Here is a 19655-nt window from a genome sequence, read left to right on the forward strand (position 1 = left end):
AGGTTATCAAAGATGTGAGGCAATCCTATGTTTTCATCTCTTCCTGCTGACTTTTAGCTTGCTAAGCCTCCCGGATTCATTATTTAGATAATGTACCTTAACTTCCTAATACCCAACCTTAATATTTTCCTTCATCATTTGTATTAATCAATTAGGGATTAAAACAACAAAGATCTAAACGTTCTGAAGTATTTTCCACTTATTGTTTCCCCTGAAATGTTCCTGCATAGATTTAAGTTGAAGTTATTTTGGAAGTGTAAGTAAGTTTTTAGGAGGAATAGTGATGAAATAATTATTCTGTGCCAGTGCCTTCCACATGGTATGTATAAAATTTGAAAGGAGTGACAGACATTCCAATTACTCTTTCAATATGCAGACTTATATGTTTCACGCTTGAAAGAAACTAATTTTAAGCATATCATTAAGGTAGGAAATTTCTCCTTGCTCCTATTTAAAACACTTCACTTTAGGGATGTTATATATAAACCTACCATAAGAAATCTGATTTTTATTTTAAAAAATGTCTGAAACACTGCCCTTAAGGAAAAAATATACAGGCTTTTCTTGTTTTTTTTTTTTTTTTATACGAAGAGACTCTTATTTTTGCATTACAGGATTCTAATTGTCATACTTTTGACACTAGGATTTTGACACTTCTATTTCCTTATTCATAGTTTCTCAGGGCTTTGCTCTACTAGAAATTGCCACTATGAGTTGTTCCTTGAAGCCCAGCTTTAATATGTTATTACTCCTGGGGTTAAAGCACACAAACGATCCCAAGTAAGTCATATTTATTGATACGATTTTTCGTACATAAGATATAGGAAGAAGAGGGTACTAGCAATCAGGGTTTTTACAAATTCAGAGCACAAGATTTTATTCTTAAACACCATCTACGGCCGGGGGCAGTGGCTCATGTCTGTAATCCCAGCACTTTAGAAGGCCAAGGTGGGCGGATCACCTGAGGTCAGAAGTTTGAGACCAGCCTGGCCAAAATGGCGAAAACCGACTCTACTAAAAACAAAAAAATTAGCTGGATGTGGTGGTGCACGCCCGTAGTCCCAGCCAGCTACTTGGGAGGCTAAGGCAGGAGAATCACTTGAACCCAGCAGGTGGAGGTTGCAGTGAGTTGAGATCGTACCACTGCACTCCAGCCTGGGCAACAGAGCAAGACTCTGTTTCAAAAAATAAATAAAGATAATCTACACTGGCAGAAATAAAAAACACTGACAATCACTACTGACAAGTGTCTCAGTACGTTTTCTGTTGCTTATAACAGAGTATCTGAAATTGGGTAATTTATATGGAAACAAACTTTTTTTTTAAAGTTCTGGAGGCTGGGAAGTCCAAAGTTGAAGGGACACAACTTGTAAGTGCCTTCTTGCTGGTGGGGACTCTGCAGAGTCCTAAGGTGGCAGAGGGCTTCAAGGTGAGAAGCTGAGTGTGCTAGTTTAGGTCTCCTTATAAAGTCACTAATGCCACTCCTGTGATAATCCATCCAAGGGGGTAGAGCCCTCATGACCCAATCACCTCTTAAAGGCCTCACCTTTCGACAATGCCACACTGGGGATTAAGCTTTTTTTTTTTTTTTTGAGACAGAGTCTCACTCTGTCACCAAGGCTGGAGTGCAATCTCAGCTCACTGCAACCTCCGCCTCCTGGGTTCAAGTGATTCTCTTGCCTCAGACTCCCGGGTAGCTGGGATTACAGGTGTGTGCCATGATGCCCGGCTATTTTTTGTATTTTTAGTAGAGATGGGGTTTTACCATGTTGGCCAGGCTGGTCTTGAACTCCTGGGTTCAAGTGATCCACCCTGCCTCAGCCTCTGAAGGTGCTGGGATTATACATGTGAGCCACTGCGCCTGACCGGGATTAAGTTTCAATATGAGTTTTGCAGGGGAAAAATAATGAAACCATGGCAGCAAGGATGTGGAGAAAGTGGTACTGTGACATACCTGTGGGAATATATTTGAATACAACCTCTTGGGAGGATGATCTAGTATTAGAAATTTTAAAAATGCATATGCATGCCCTTTAACCCAGCAATTTCATTTCTATATACCCATCTTGGAGAAATACTACCTCGTGTAGATCTATAACTAGTTATCATGGAAGGGTTTCCAAGAAACACTGTTAATTATTTTAAAAAGTTGAAAAATAATATGTAAAGTATAACAAGACATATTAAACATACACACACCCAAAATAAAACAAACTGTGTGTGTGGGTGTGTACATGCACATATGTGCATTACAAAGATCTGGGAAGACACAGAACAAATTAAGAATGAATAATAAAAAAAAGAATGAATAGAAAAGGTTGGGGCAGAGGATAGGTAGTATAGAAGAAAAAAGGGAGTATCATTATTTCTGTATTCTTTTAAAGATTCATGTTGCAAGTATTAATGTATTATTTGAGTAACTTACATTAAGTATTATAACTTAAAAATAGAATAGAATTTTCCAGTTAAAAATGAAGACCAGATTATAAATGCAAAATTCCATAAAAAGTAAGTTAAACAAGCACTATACTAAAAAAAAAGCCACCCGCACCTTTGCCAAATTGAGTTTATTCAAAGAATCTAAAAATGGTTCAACGTTATAAAATACATTATTGTCACTCACTACAATTACATAAAGTTGATTCTTGTTATTTATAGAAGTTATGCTCTGTAAAGCTGCCATAATACTGAATTAGGGCATACTGAATCCTTGCTCCTGAGGGAAGTTTAGGGTTAGGTTTCTTCACGCTTATGGTCACAATATTTTTGCCAGCTGATTAATACATAACCTTCTTTTGTGTGTGTTTCTGTTTAAAGATACCTTAATATATATTGTTGAGTCATTAACACTTAACTCATGGCCAAGGGCACTATAACTCATGCCTAAACAGAGCATATCTAAACACAGGTATTTTCTTCTTAAGGGAACAGCACAGTCTTCTTGTGCTTGTGAACTTTAGAAACATTTGAGAACCATACTTGGGGCCATTTTAAAAGGCAAAAGCAAGCTGGGCACAGTGGTGCATAACTATAGTCGCAGCTACTTGGGAGGGTGAGGCAGGAGGATTGTATGAGGCCAAGAGTTGGAGGCTGCAGTGTGCTACAATCATACCTGTGAATAACCACTGTACTCTAGCCTGGGCAACATAGTGAGACCCTGTCTCAAAAAAAAAAAAGAGCCCATTAAGCATCTTCTTGGACCACAACAGAATAACACTACAAATCAATAATGAGAAATTCTGGAAACTATATAAACACACGGAAATTAAACAATATGCTCTGGGATGACCAGTGGGTCAATGAAGAAATTAAGGAAATCAAAAAATTTCTTGAAACAAATGATAACGGAAACAACAACATGCCAAAACATATGGGATACAGTGAAAGCTGTACTAAGAGGAAAATTATACCTATAAGTATCTACCTAAAAAAAGAACCTCAAATAACCTAACAATGCATCTTAAAGAACTAGAAAAGTATAAACTGAACCCAAAATTAGAAGAACTAATAAAGATCAGAGCAGAAATAAATGAATTTGAAATAAAGGAAACAATATAAAAGATCAATGAAACAAAAAGTTGGTTTTTTGAAAAGATAAACAAAAATGACAAGCTTTTAGCCAGACTAAGGAAAAAAGAGAAAAGATCTAAATAAATAAAATTAGAGATGAAAAAGGAGACACTACAACTGATACCATAGCAATTCAAAAGATTAGTGGCTACTATGAGCAACTATATGCCAATAAGTCGGAAAATCTAGAAGAAATGGACATTTCTAGACACATACAACCTACCAAGATTGAACCATGAAGAAATCCAAAATCTGAGCAGACCAGTAACAAATAACAAGATTAAAGCTGTAATAAAAAGTCTCCCAATAAAGAAAAGCCCAGGACCTGATGGCTTTACTGCTGAATTCTACTAAACATTTAAAGGACTCACGCCAATCCTACTCAAACTGTTCCAAAACACAGAGCAAGAGAAAATACTTCCAAACTCATTCTAAGAGGCCAGTATTACCCTGGAACCAAAACCAAAGATACATCAGAAAAAGAAAACTACAGACCACCATCTCTGATAAATACTGATGCAAAAATCCTCAACAAAATACTAGCACACCAAATTCAACAATACGGTAAAAAGATCATTCATCATGACCAAGTGGGATTTATCTCAGGGATGCAAGGATGGTTCAAAAAATACAAATCAATCAATGTAATACATTGTAACAACAGGATGAAGGACAAAAGCCATATGATCATTTCCAACTGATGCTAAAAAAGCAGTTGATAAAGTTCAAATTCCTTCATGATAAAAACCCCCCAAAAACTGGGCATAGAAGGAACATACCTTAACATAATAAAAGCCATATATGACAGACACACAGCTAGTATTGTACTGAGTGGGGAAAAACTGAAATCCTTTTCTCTTAGATCTGGAACACGACAAGGATGCTCACTTTCACCACTGTTATTCAACACAGGACTAGAAATCTTACCTAGAGCCATCAGATAAGAGAAAGAAATAAAGGGCATCCAAATTGGAAAGGAAGAAGTAAAATAATCCTTTTTTGTGGATGCTATGATCTTATATTCGGAAAAACCTAAAGACTCCAGCAAAACCTATCAGAACTGATAAATTCAGTAATCAGTAAAGTTGAAGGATACAAAATCAACATATAAACGTCAGTAGGATTTCTATATGCCAATAGTGAACAATGTGAAAAAGAAATAAAAAAAAGTAATCCCATATACAATAACCACAAAGAAAATTAAACACCTAGGAACTAACCAAAGCAGTGAAAGATCTCTGAAAACTATAGAACACTACTGAAAGAAATTGAAGAGGAAACACAAAAAATGGAAAGATATTCCATGTTCATGGATGGGAATAATCAATATTGTTAAATACTACTCAAAGTAATCTACATATTCAGTGCAATCCCTATCAAAATGCCAATGACATTCTCCACAGAAATAGAAAAAAAAAAACCTAAAATTTACATGAAATCACAAAAGACCTAGAATAGACAAAGCTATGCTGAGCAAAAATAATAAAACTGGAGGAATCACACTACTTACCTTCAAATTATACTACGGAGCTATAGTAACCAAAAACAACATGGTACTGGCATAAAAACAGACACACAGACCAGTGGAACAGAAGAGAGAATCCAGAAGCAGATCCACACATCTACAGTAAACTCATTTTTGACAAAGGTGCCAGTAACACACATGGGGGAAAATACAGTCTTTTCAACAAACGGTGCTAGGAAAACTGGATATCCATATGCAAAAGACTAAAACTTGATCCCATCTCTTACCTTATATAAAAACCAAATCACAATGAATTGAAGACTTAAATCTAAGACTTCAAACTATAAAACTACTACAAGAAAACATTGGGGAAACTCTCTAGGACACCGGTCTGGGCAAAAATTTCTTGAGTAATACTCCACAAGCACAGGCAACTGAAGTAGAAATGGACAAATGGGATCACATCAAGTTAAAAAGCTTCTGCACAGTAAAGGTAACAATCAACAAAGTGAAGAGACAACACACAGAATGGGAGAAAGTATTTACAAACTATCCATCTGATGAGGAATTACTAACCAGAATACATAAGGAGCTCAAGCAACTCCACAGGAAAAAAATCTAATACAATCTTAAAATGGGCAAAAGATTTAAATAGACATTTCTCAAAAGAAGACATACAAATGACAAATAGGCATATGAAAAAGTGCTCATCATCACTGATCTTGAGAGCAATGCAAATCAAAACTACAATGAGGTATCATCTCCCTCCAGTTAAAAAGGCTTATATCAAAAAGTCAAATAACAAATGCTGGTGAGGATGTGGAGGAAGGGGAACCCTGGTACACTGCTGGTGGGAATGTAAATTAGTACAATCACTATGTAGAACAGTTTGGAGGCTCCTCAAAAAACTAAAAATAGAGCTACCACATGATCCAGCAATCCCACTGTTGGGTATATACCCAAAAGAAAGGAAATCAGTGTATCGAAGAGATATCTGCACTCTCATGTTTACTGCAGCAGCATTCACAACAGCCAAGATTTGGAAGCAACCTAAGCATCCATCAACAGATGAATGGATAAAGAAAATGTGCTACATATACACAATGGAGTACTATTCAGCCATAAAAAACAATGAGATCCTATCATCTGCAACAACATAGATGGAACTGGAGGTCATTTTAAGTGAAATAAGCCAGGCACAGAAAGACAAACATCGCATATTCTCACTTATTTGTGGGATCTAAAAATCAAAACAATTGAACTCATGGATATAGAGAATAGAAAGATAGTTACCAGAGGCTGGGATGGGTAAAAGGGGTTGAAGGTGGGGGGTCCTGGGGAAATTAATGGGTACCAACAAAAAAAATAGAATGAATAAGACCTAGTATTTGATAGCAGAACAGGGGGACTATAGCCAATAATAACTGTACATTTAAAAACAACTGAAAGAATGACTGGGTGTCGTGGTGGCTCACACCTGTAATCCAAGCACTTTGGGAGGCTGAGGTGGATAGATAGCTTGAGCTCATGAGTTTCAGACCAGCCTGGGCAACATGGCAAAACTCCATCTTTACAAAAAAAATGAAAAGATAAAAAATAAAAATTAGCCGGGCGTGGTGACATGTGCCTGTAGTCCCAGCTACTCAGGAGGCTGTGGGAGGATGGCTTGAGCCTGGGAGCCACAGGTGCAGTGAGTTGAGATCACACGGCTGCACGCCAGCCTGGGCCATAGAGCCAGACCTTGTCTCAAAAAATAAATAAAATTTAAAAAATAAAAATAATTAAAAGAATATAACTGGATTGTATGTAACACAAAGAATAAATGCTTGAGGAGATGCATACCCAATTTTCTATGATGTGATTATTACACATTGCATGCCTGTTTCAAAATATTTCATGTACCTCATAAATATATACACCTACTATGTACTCACACACAGTTTTTAAAAGTCCTTTTTTAAAAGGCATAAATGTGGCATTAAAGAGACTGTGAAAGTGACGCTTATTTACAGTATGAGAGCTGAAACAAGAAGGCAGAGCATTACTGTGTTTGACTTTAATTGGGAATGTGTGTACTGGATGACGCAAATACTCTGCCACTCTGCACATGTACAGGTCTGGCATGACTGAGAATGACCACAAAAGTGCTGCAAGTGTTCTGGGGTTATAAACACATTTTAGCCAGTAGGTGAATTTGTGAATATGCAGTCCACGAATAATGAGGATCAACTACATTAAAATTTATTTTATTACACAGAAAATTTCCAACAAACACAAAAGCAGAGTGAATAGTATAATGAACCTCTCTACATATACATTACATAACACACTTATATTTTGAAGGGAAAAAATGCTAGAAAAAGGTCTGATAAAATTCAACATCTCCTCCTGACAAACAGAAAACTTGGCTGGGAAACTACTTTTAATCTACTTTTTAAAACTTTGCCATTTGTTTTCTAATGACATTTTATGTAGAACCTTAAACTCAAAATCATTCATTTAGAACTGGAATTTCTGCTCTTTCAAAAATTCTTCACTGTGTGAATCCCTGAGGTACTAGAGAACCTACTAGTATTGCAAAGAGAAACAAGAAATGAGATACAAACATCTGAAAGAAAAGGACATAATGATCATTATTTGTAATGCCTCTCTTCACCTCAAAAAACTGAAATGCAAACAGACTTGGAGAAAATTATTCTTTTTTAATAAAATACGAACAGGGCAAGAACAAACAATATATCAAAGAAGTTCAAAATAGTTAACATATCAGGAAAAGAAGTTTAACCAATGACTGAAACACAAATCAAAGCAACAATGGATAAACCTGAACTTTATACAAATGGGAAAAATATATGTAAATAAATATAGCCACACTATGAAATACTATGAAACCATTAAAAAACAATGATGCGGCCGGGCGTGGTGGCTCATGCCTGTAATCCCAGCACTTTGGGAGGCTGAGGTGGGTGGATCACGAGGTCAGGAGATCGAGACCATCCTGGCTAATACAGTGAAACCCCATCTCTACTAAAAATACAAAAAAATTAGCCGGGCGTGGTGGCGGGTGTCTGTAGTCCCAGCTACTTGGGAGGCTGAGGCAGGAGAATGATGTGAACCCAAGAGGCGGAGTTTGCAGTGAGCGGAGACTGTGCCACTGCACTCCAGCCTGGGCGACAGAGCAAGACTCTGTCTCGAAAAAATAAATAAATAAATAAACACAATGATGCAGCAGGACTATACGCACAGACATGAAAAGATATCCAAAAGATAAAGAAAAGTGCAGGTTATAAAATAATACAGAATATTATAAAAATTTTAGCTCAAACACACATATACACTCACATTGACCCTCAACCTCCCCATAAAAACAAATCTGAGGCCGGGCGCAGTGGCTGAAGCCTGTAATCCCAGCACTTTGGGAGGTCGAGGTAGGCAGATTACCTAAGGTCAGGAGTTTGAGACCACCCTGGCCAACATGGTGAGACCCTCGTCTCTACTAAAAATACAAAGATCAGCTGGGCATGGTGGCGCATGCCTGTAGTCCTAACTAAGGAGGTTGCAGTGAACCGAGACCACACCACTGCACTCCAGCCTCGGTGACAGGGCAAGACCCTGACTCAAAAAAAAAAAAAAAAAAAAAAAGCCCTCATCTCTACTAGAAATACAAAAATTAGCTGGATGTGGTGGCAGGTGCCTGTAATCCCAGCTACTTGGGAGGCTGAGGTACGAGAATTGCTTCAACCCAGGAGGTGGACGTTGCAATGAGCTGAGATCGCCTCACTGCACTCCAGCCTGAGTGACAGAGCAAGACTCCACCTCAAACAAACAAACCAAAAAAACCCCACAAATCTGTAAAGAAGGATTACAGTCAGTTTTCCACTTTATACCTGATTTAATTCTATAATGCTTGAGTATTTCACAAAAATGGTTATTACTTTTATAATCTAGAACAAATTTTTCTATTTTGCAAATTAAAAATATTGTAAATGATCATGTAGAGCTACATAAAACACTGATATAGCATATGAACTCATTTTTGTAAAAGAAAAAGTATCAATCTTTGTTTAAAGCAATTTCTATCATTTCAAACTTTCACAGTGTTTTTATTCTCTTGGGAGCAGAACAAGTGAATTACACTTTCTGCTTTATTCTTTAGTTTTTGTGCTGTTTGAGTTTTAAAATAGTGCATTAGCATTTAGCCCCTCCAAAATTCCCCAATACCCATAAATAATTTATTTTTTTGAGATAGAATAACAGTTAGTTAATATACTAATAAAAAGTGCTATGAAATTCCTAAATTAAAAACTCAAGAAAGTTTTAAACCGTTCAGTCTGTTCATAACATTGACACTCATAAACTCTCCCTATCCGCCCACCATGATTAGCTCATATCATCAATAAAGTCCTTACACCTTGCAATTTGTTTCAGGTTTTGAGGCAGGAGGCACTATCAATTAAGAGACACAAATAATTTGTCACAAATGGAAAAAAAAAAACACTAGCAGATGGTACAGGAAGAACATTCTCAAATCCGAAAATCTGCAATGTTTCAAAATCCAAAAACTTTTTGAGTGCCCACATGACTCTCAAAAAAAATGCTCATTGGAGCATTTTGGATTTCAGATTTGGGATGCTCAGCCAGTAATGCAAATATTCCAAAAAAAAAAAAGAAAATCCAAAATCCAAAACACCAGTCCCAAGTATTCTGGATAAGGGATACTCAACCTGTATATTTTTTCACTTACGTGATGCTTCATACTTACATGCTGATCTCAATTAGAGTGAGCTACTGGACAGCAAGAACAAGACCCAGAAGACAATGCTCTATTATATGTGTATAAAACACCTATTTTATTCATCTATTATTCGGTAGGGTTCTTATTATGTGTTGTGTACCAAACAAAGCAAGAAAATAAGCAGTAGCACCTTCCAAGAGCTGACAACAGGAAATAAGACACATAAAAAACTACAATGGAAGGCAAGTAACTGTCATGCTCATTAACATGACTCAATTATCGAAGGCTTACACTGCACCAAGCATAGAGCTAAATACTTTATAAATATTACTACATAACATCTTATAAGCTAGGTATTAATATATACTTGTCTTAAGAGAAGACACTGAGGATTGGAAAGGTTATGCAATTTGCCTAGAGTAAACAGATTGTAAGCACAAATCCAGGATTCAAACACACATCTGTCTCACTGAAAAGGTCTTATTCACAACCACTGGGAAGTATCACTCATGAGTTTTAACTGTTAAGAAGAAACAGACACGGCAGTCATAAAATAAAGGGATGGGTGTGAAGGGAAATGTTCTTGGTTCAGGCTTACTTGTAGTATGCATTCTATCTTTTAATTTGCTAAATTACTATGTTTAGGAAAAAGTGCCCCATTTGGACAGAACAAAGGCTCTCAGTATAACGGGAGAGAGATGAGTAAATGAGGGATTATAATACAATGTGACGGACTATTGGCAGAATAAATGGCCCAACCTTTCAGGAAGGCATATCAACATTATTCGAAAATTTAAAACTCCACCAGTACTCCTCTCAAAGTCTGTCAGTATTCATCAGGGGAGGACACTGAAAGAATAGACAAACTCTTAACAATGGTGGCCCTAAGAGTGAAATATATGTATAAAGTGCTGGAATTTTAAAAATAATGGGCATGTATTAATTCTACAATAAAAAAATTATAAAACACAATTAAGAAATGCTCTATCGGCTGGGTGGTGTGACTCATGCCTGTAATCCCAGCACTTTGGGAGGCCAAGGTGAGAGGATCACCTGAGGTCGGGAGTTCAAGACCAGCCTGGCCAACATGGTGAAACTCTGTCTCTACTAAAAATACAAAACTTCACCAGGCATACTGGTGCATGCCTGTAATCCCAGCTACTTGGGAGGCTGAGACAGGAGAATCACTCATCACTCGAACCCTGGAGGCAGAGGTTGCAGTGAGCTGAGATCACAACCCAGCACTCCAGCCTGGGTGACAGAGCAAGACTCTGTCTCAAAAAAAAAAAAGAAAAAAAAGAAAAGAAAAGAAATGCTATATATCATGGGACATATTAAATACTATAGAAGCAAAGTAGAATTTTTAAAATAATGGGCATGTATTAATTCTACAATAAAAATATTATGAAACACAATTAAAAATGCTATTATCATGGGACATATTAAATACTACAGAAGCAAAGAACTCTGCTAAAGAGAAGGAGGTGTCTTAGAAAGCTTCTAGCTTCTGTTTATACTCCACCAACTACTATGAGACTTTGGGTAAGTAGCTTCATTCTGAACGTGTTTCCTCATTTATAAAGTGGAACAGGAATGCTTGTTCTGCCTACTTCACAAACTTGCAGGGATGATCAAATGTGAAAAAGTATGAAAAGTATAAAGTTATAAACTAATGTGTCAATTAATATTTTTAGACAATTCTGAACACTATAGTAGGCCAATTTCCTATAAGAAACAGAGGTCTGTCTAAATGATCCTAATGTTTCTTTTCTGTTGAGGCTACATTTTTAGCACTGTCTGAAAGAACTTTCTATGATGAGAATATTCTGTATTTGTGCTGTCTGTCCAAAATGGGAGCCGTTAGCCACATGTGGTCATTAAGCTCTTGAAATACAGCTAGTGTGACGGAATTACTGAATTTAAATGTAAATAGCTGCATGTGGTCAGTGGTTACTGTACTGAATTGCCCAGTCTTATCTTTTGTTCACTTCTCTCCTCATCTAGATAATTACAAATATAAAAATATTAACAAACGGGAAGTTTCTCAAAAACACTCTTCACTTTATAATTAAACTTTACTTTTTTTCAATTTTTTTAAGCTACTCCTTCTCCAGCTGAAAATAATTAAAACTTTAGAGCGATGCTAGAAAAGTAGCTTGAAGTCTTAGATTTCATCAGTCTTTAGGGTCAAATTATTTGTAAGGATGTCTTACAGGAATCTAAAGTTGATTAACTATGGGTTAATACTTTACAGTGACTTTTAAGAAAGAAAAGTTACATGTTTTTGTTTTGTTTTTAAAGATTTACTTTGGTCTGTGAGGAACATGTAAGACAAAAAATTCGGAGTCCTTACCGAAAGAGCTTTAATAATGAAATCAATCCTACCTTTAGCTCTGCTTGTATGAACTCTTGCACGCACCCAAACAACTTCATCAGCTTTTTGTATTGTCAAGTCTCTAACCCGAACCAAAACTCGATCTGTAATAAAAGTAAACAATTTTTATATAGTAAAATAATTTTTAAATTCAGAATTTACAAAGAGATCATAATTATTTTTGACAGCTAGCATAAGTACTTGGAACCATCTTGAATAATTCTCAATCTTTGACAACACTGTCTTCTCTATCACGTTCCATATGCAATTTGCCTCAAGTTTTGTGAACTGTGCTTTCTAAACATATGTTTAAAATCCATCTATTTCTCTACCATCTTCACTGCCGCCATACTAAACCAAGCTATTGTCTCCTACCTAAACCACAGCAATAGCTTCCTAACTGCAATCCCTGTGTCCCCTTCTAATTCAGTCTCCTTTGAAGTCAGACAGTTTCAAAATGCAAATCTGAACACTTCAATGACTTGTAAGGCCAAACACAGCCTATCTTGCCTAGGACATGGAACTTTTGCCTGCCTGCCACAGTACCTAAGTCAGCTAGTCTCTGCCAAGTCTGGACAGTCGCAGTACTCTATTCCCCAGGACGCAGTAACTCTAACTGAGCTAATAAAAGTCTTTCTCTGGGACTAAATATACAGATGCTGGGAATGAAGCTCTCTTTCCTGGGATTGCTGCGCTGACACGGTGCAGGCCCAGGGCTGCAGCTTTCACCTTTCCTGCTATGTTTGCAGGATTCGAGAAGGAGGCCAATATCCTAAAGGAAACAGAGCCAAAAGGTGGAGAGAGAAAGGCCTGTAGATGCTTCCTGAGCCCCAAGATCCAATCATGCTTGATGTCATCTCATACATTTCCCTATCGAGCCTTTTGGCTGTAAGTGAGCCCCAAATATTATGCTCCTAATACTAAACAAAATACTACATTCATCTAGAGTTCCTAAACAGGAAAACAGCTACAAAACAACTATTATGTAAAGATACGTATACAATGCAACATTCAACAATCATTTTTGCTACTCTTCTAAATGCAATCATTTGATTAGAGAAAAACATTTAAGTATTAGTTAAATTAAACATAGCAATAGACATGACATTACAATATCAAGAATACCTTTTGAGACATAAAATAAAGTCAAATTATAAATACTGTATGTCTTACCGAATTTGTCTAAATGTATTTATAATTTGCCTATTGAAGAAAAGATGCAGCTGCAGAGAGAATCTGATTTATAGGAGAATAAATAACATGGTTCTCATAGCCAAAAGCAAAGAGAATGAAAGAGGAATTTTAAAGCCACTGGCATCATAAGAGGATTTCTGCAAAACACTGCCAACAGACTTTATGAGTTAAGCCAACTTCCAAGTCTGCTGTGTAAACTCAGGCAAAAGAAAGTGTGAAAGAGAAAAGACAGACACATCAGCAGAAGATTTTAAAAGGCAGATTTGAAAATGCCAAGACTGAAAAAGCAATGGCTAACCAAGCAATCACAACTCAAAACCACACAAAACAGAAAAGCATAAGTCTAAGAGATATGTGATAATTAGGATAATTTTACTAGCATTTTGGAAAAGAAAAAGGGTAATGGCTCTTCTTTCTTGTGGCATGGCAATTAACTAGCATAGGGGTTCTCAACCTTTAATACACCCGAACATACCTGAAGCCCATGCCATACTCACACCAGTATGACTGGCTAACCAGTAACAACCAAGGTAGCAGGATTTCCGTTTGAAAACTGCACTTTTAAGAGTCATGGGCATCAGAGTGATTAATGTGGAGAAATGGAAGCAGATGAGAAAGGAAACCACCTTGAGCAAAGAATTGGGATTTTTGCAGAGGTAAAACCAAAGGTAGAATTTTATTGTTATATTACTATAACCATATTACATACATAGGTTATCTTTCTCTCTAAGTGGAAGAATGCAACAGTCTGTGGATTTGCCAGCAAAAGAAGAACAGCAATTATGTTAATGGCTGCTTTGGACCTATGTTAAAGACTTAAACTCCAGTGAACTTCTTTGTGTTACAGCTCAAGGAAGTACAGTTGAGAAAGACACCTAACCTGAAAACAAAGTCTCAAGTGTCTCCTCCTGCTTGCCCTGGCAGAGGAATATCATCCCCCATACTCCATTTTCCGTAGGTTGAGCATTCCTAACCCGAAAACCCGAAACGCTCCCAAATCCAAAACTTTTTGAGTGCTGACATGATGTTCAAGGGAGATGCTCATTGGAGGATTTTGGATTTTCAGATTAGGGATGCTCAAGTGGTAAATATAATGCAAATATTCCAAAGTCCAAAAAAATAAATAAATAAAGTCCAAAACACTTTTGTGGTCTCAAGCATTTTGGCTAAGGGATACTCAACCTGTACTCAACTACTTTATTTCATCTTTATGTTTTGGAAATGATTTTCAGAAATTTTGGTTTTGGGTTTTTTTTTTTTTTTGAGACAGGGTCTCACTCTGTTGCCCAGGCTGAAGTCCAGTGGTGTGATCGTGGCTCACTGCAGCCTTGACCTCACAGGCTCAAGTGATCCTCCCATCAGCCTCCTGAGTAGCTGGGATAAAAGGTGTATGCCACCATGCCTAGCTAATTTTTTTACTTTCTGTAGAGATGGGGTCTCACTATGTTTCCCAGGCTAGTTTCAAATTCCTGGGCTCAAGTGATCCTCCCAACTCAGTCTCTGAATTTTGGTCTTTTACTGTATTCTTTCCCAACAAGGCTGGGAAAGAAAAGTGATTTTGTGATCATGTGGTAAATCAAATATAACAATAAAATTAACCTAGAGGTGTTTTATTTCCAAAGCATAATATTCATAGGCAGCCCTCTGAACTTGAAGCAGTGCTTCCAATGGGCGAGAATGTAAAGGTCTACAATTACTGCACCAAAGAGTGAGAGACGTAATTTGAAGTGTCTACCAAAAGAAAAAAGACTGTCAAATAGTTGAGTAAGATAAATCTGTTGAAATTACATATATAAAATAGAAGTAAAAGAAAGGCAAACATTTATAAATAAAAAATCTACAGGTCTGAGAGAAACAACATGAGTCAGGTGAATTTCAAAGAAATATAAGGCCGGGCACGGTGGCTCACACCTGTAATCCTAGCACTTTGGGAGGCCGAGGTGGGTGGACTGCCTTGAGTTCAGGATTTCGAGATCAGCCTGGGCAACACAGTGAAACCCCATCTCTACTAAAATACAAAAAAAAAGCGAGGTGTGGCGGTGTGCGCCTGTAGTCCCAGCTGCTCAGGAGCTGAGGCAGGAGAATTGTAGGAACTTGGGAGGCGGAAGTTGAAGTGAGCCGAGATTATGCCACTGCACTCCAGCCTGGGCGACACAGCGAGCCTCCGTCTCCAAAAAAAAAAAAAAAAAAAAAAGAAATATAAAGATGCCAACATACGCTAACAAAAAAGAGTGGTTATGAGAAAAGATAGACTGGGGTCTAAGAATAATTAATTTCATTCCCAGACACTGAAGCTAAGAGTAAACAAAATGGAGTGGAGTTGGAGGCTTTAAAACTCAAATCATAGTACTGCCAAAGAAGCCAGAGAAGATGTAAGATGGAAGGACCCATGGACTCTAGGGTCAGATGGCCTTTGGTTCTAATCCCAGGTCTGGCAGACTGTGTAAGTCAAGTTTCTTATCTTTCAACTTTGGTTCTTTAGTTTTCAAGGATGCTGTAGAGAATAAGTGAAAATATAAATGTTTGGGAAGAGTTAAGCAAAATAGGAATAAATAATAGCTAAAAACAGTCAGAGAAGTAAAGTTGTGGGGGTTGGGGGAAGTAAAAGAGGTAGCTTTATTAAAGCATGCAAAAAGGCTACATGTGATGAAGGCAGTTATTATTAGCCATTCTCCTATCTCCTAGACAACGGCTGAATCTTACCTAATAATTTAGGAATATTTAAAAAATATAATCTACCATTTAAAACATACCATTTAACCTACAATACCTAATAACATTTTTTTTTTTTCCTTTTCTAGAGTCGGAACTCTAAACTGACAATGTTTACACAGGGTTATGACATCTACTTGGATTATTAATGTCGTTTAAGCTTTTCAGAATTATACCTTCAGATTTATGCCAACCTTACTTAAAACTTCATGAAGAGCTTTCCTGGAATTAGAAAGCAAAAAAGCTTTATTTATTGTCACATAGCTACTAACCTGGTTTTTCTTGTGATTGTATCATTGAAGATATTCCATATCTCTCTTTAGCATAATCCTACAAAAGAAGTTTTTGCATTGTGACTTTTTATGTAAACACTAAGAGCACAGTAAACACATAAATACTAATAATAGAATATAAAAATGAATTTAACTTTCAGGATCATTTTATTAATTCAGAAAGTCAGTAGTTTCATAATGTGGAAATCTGTCATTCATTTACATATGTACTCTACAGAAAAGTACTGTTTCTGGTTAGTTTGTTTTGAAGACCACCACTCCTAGATGGATTTACCATACTTAATAACATTCTCAGAAAATTTACACATATGTACAACACATCTTAACTATCTTCTTCAAAAAGATGAAACTACTTCAAAGCAGGGACATAAATTTCCTCTGTGAAGGGAGTAGGATGAAGTACCACAGTTTTATTAACTTCCTATTACAGGAAGAAATGTTCAAAGAGAACCAACGTTTTGGGTAAGCTTTCTGAGCACCAGATGTCCACAGTTTTTAGAAACTGGAGATGCTGGGTATAAGCTAACTACAACTTTCCTTTTGTAAAACATCATCAAAAAATTCACCAGCTTCCTGTTTCTAAAAACCAGCTTCAGGATACCAGGTTACAGGAGTTTGACACTGACAATATAATAATATCAAATTTCTTGTTACAGATTAGAGTTAGGAACAGGAAACAGGAGACCTAGGGTCCAATCTGTTAACAAAATATACTTATTAAATAGGTAAGTGGCCTTTATTTCAATCTTACTTTACCCCTAAAATGATCTAAGATTCTTCTAGCTATAAAATGGCATAACTCTGCCACAATGTCTACCTTGTATCTAAACCTGTACTATCTGTAAGGGTACACTGATAGTTTATGCAATTAAGCAGATTAAGAGTACACAAAAATAATTGCCCTAGATTTTTACAAGGTAACTTAAGATCTGTATGAAACAATTAAGTTTGTCACTTTACAGCTACCTGTTGGAATCCTCTCCTTTAGAGCAGGAGGGTGCTGGATTTTGTGTTTACACCAAAATAAAACCAGACATGTTTAAGGCGCTTACTGAACAATTTAAAGAAAAAGATAACCCTGGCCAGAGTAGAGAGATACAGTCACACAATGAAGCCTGAGGGCAACAGAAGGAGATTAAATTGTGTGAAGGACAAAAAAGTTGCATTCATAATTAGTACTATTAATATTTCAGTGACTCTTCCTCATTTAGTATTCTAAGATGACCTATTTCTCATGTTGCTTACCACAAACTCAGAACTCCTCATAGAAAAATTAGGGAGCCAGACGGAAATTAAGGCTTAACAGTACTACAGCACACACAACTTGTAGGATGGTTTCAAACTCTGATTTCTGAAAAGCACCGAAGGATCACTGGCTGTTATGAATTATCCACGTGATGTGGGGTCACTTCACCTCAAATGCATTCTCGGTAACTCCTATTACCTACCTTACCGGGTCACTGAGAGGGAGAAAGTAAATAAAAATGACATGTGTTCTTTAAAGCTGTCACATGGGAAATGGTCATTAAACATATTGGCAGATGGCTTTGCTAAGTACTGTCATTACTTGCTAAAGCATTAGGAACACGAGGGCTGAGTACATATCGATTACTAGTGCTTATTAAAATTTTCCCAGGGATTGTGCATTACGTGCAGGACGTGCCTAACCCAGAGAGACTCAAGTGTGAGGCCACGCTCCTACTTCCGGGGCGGCTGGTTCTTCCCGTCCTCCCCACCCCGGGGACACGCTTCTAGTAGGCCAAACTCCCAGGTGACCCCCGCAAGAAACGCGGTCCGGAGAAGGTATGGCCCCACTGCTGGGGCAAGGGCTCTAGGCGCCCGGACCCCACGCCCGCAGCCTGCGGAGAACGTGCCGACAAGGACCTAGAGGGCCCCGCTCTCCCTCCTCCCTCCCTCGGCGCAGCCCGGCCCAGGGGTCTGTCCTCCCAGGCCCGGGAAAGGAGGAAACCCACTTCCGCCGCGTCCATGATCTCCCGCGGCTTCTCCTGACTCTTGCGGCTGGCGCTGGCGCTGGGCATCGGGACACGGAACTGGGCAGTGGACACCACCCTCCCTCGCAGGCTTCCGTAAGGCAGGCCAAAGGGGCTTCTCCCTCCCTCCCAGTCTCCGCCCTCCCGACCCTCGGGTCTCAGCACACGCGCTCGGACTCCGCGTGGAGGTGCGGCTCCAGAAAGATCGCGAGAGCTGCGGCTATCTCGAGATCCCGGAGCGCTGGCGGCCGCGCGCGGGGTGTCCTCCCACTCTTGCCCCGCCCCTCCGGGAGTTTTCCCGGAGTTGGAGGGAATTCCCGGGAATTCGCGGTAGTTTCGCTGGATTGGCTCTGGGGGCGGGGTCTGGGGTTACCAGGTGGCTGGCTGTAGACCTGGGCGAATGCCAGCTCTCTTCAGCTTCGTCCCAACTGCGACTTCTGCTCCATTCTTCTAACAGCCCTTTCAACTCCGCTCGACTGTAACGGCAGACTCGTCACTAAAACACCCACCTAAGCGCGGGCCTTGGTTTCTCCTCTCTTGGACTTCCCCGCCTTCTCTCTTCCCCTGGGCGACGTAGCTGCTTGGGGACGGAGGAGGCCTCTTCGCAATCCATTGCCCTGCTTGTTGGGACAGAGGAGTGCAATTGTCTTGCCAAGGCAGCATGGGGTACCAGTCCCTGTGTAAGTGAGGTGTAAATACAGTGGCAACGACAACAAGAAACCCATACAATTGCACTGATTGCCTGGATCTGTTGCAGTGTTAGGGACAGTGCATAGTGTTGGTTGCCCGATGGGCGAATATCCCCAAGTTAGGCTTTTTTAAAAAACTGATTTTTTAAACTGACTTGGTAGTGTCTTAGTCTGGCACAAAGTGTTAAGGGGTGCACATAGATCCCAGCCCAAGTGAAAGGCTCTCTCTGGAGGCTCCCCCATGGAGTAGTGAGAAGACAGCCATGGTCCTTGCTCGCCTGTAGCTTTCCTTCTAATTGCAGGTGGTATGAAATTTTATTCCCTATTTAATTGATCAAAGATTATTTACAAACATCTACTTTGTGCCAGGCATTCTATCAGGTGCTGGCAATAAAAAGATAAGTCCTAGTTCCTGTTCTTAATATTACACAGGTACCTAGGCTGATAGATGCGCCATCTTGATACATGCTTCCATGATTACAGTGTCAGGAAGAGAATTTAGCTCTTAAAATGGCTGCCTGGAAGTGACACATTTCACATTCTCCTAGTTTATTGGCCAAAACAAGTCACATAGTCATTCCTGAGTTCATGGGGGCAGGAGAATTTACTCATTCCTTGGGGAGCAGCACTGA

General features: G+C 38.5%; 1 protein-coding gene across 1 annotated transcript in view; it reads right to left on the minus strand.

Moving 5' to 3' along the window:
• DARS1 (aspartyl-tRNA synthetase 1) overlaps positions 1-18540 on the minus strand; it is a 79933-nt gene extending 61393 nt beyond the window's left edge. Inside the window, 3 exon segments of the mRNA NM_001132453.1 lie at positions 12156-12248; positions 16323-16380; positions 18317-18540. Of these exon segments, the coding sequence (NP_001125925.1) occupies positions 12156-12248; positions 16323-16380; positions 18317-18382 (217 nt within the window). The 5' untranslated portion in view covers positions 18383-18540.
• Between the last annotated feature and the right edge of the window lie 1115 nt (positions 18541-19655).

This window comes from Pongo abelii, chromosome 11 (genome assembly GCF_028885655.2).
Source record: "Pongo abelii isolate AG06213 chromosome 11, NHGRI_mPonAbe1-v2.0_pri, whole genome shotgun sequence".
NCBI lineage: Eukaryota > Metazoa > Chordata > Mammalia > Primates > Hominidae > Pongo > Pongo abelii.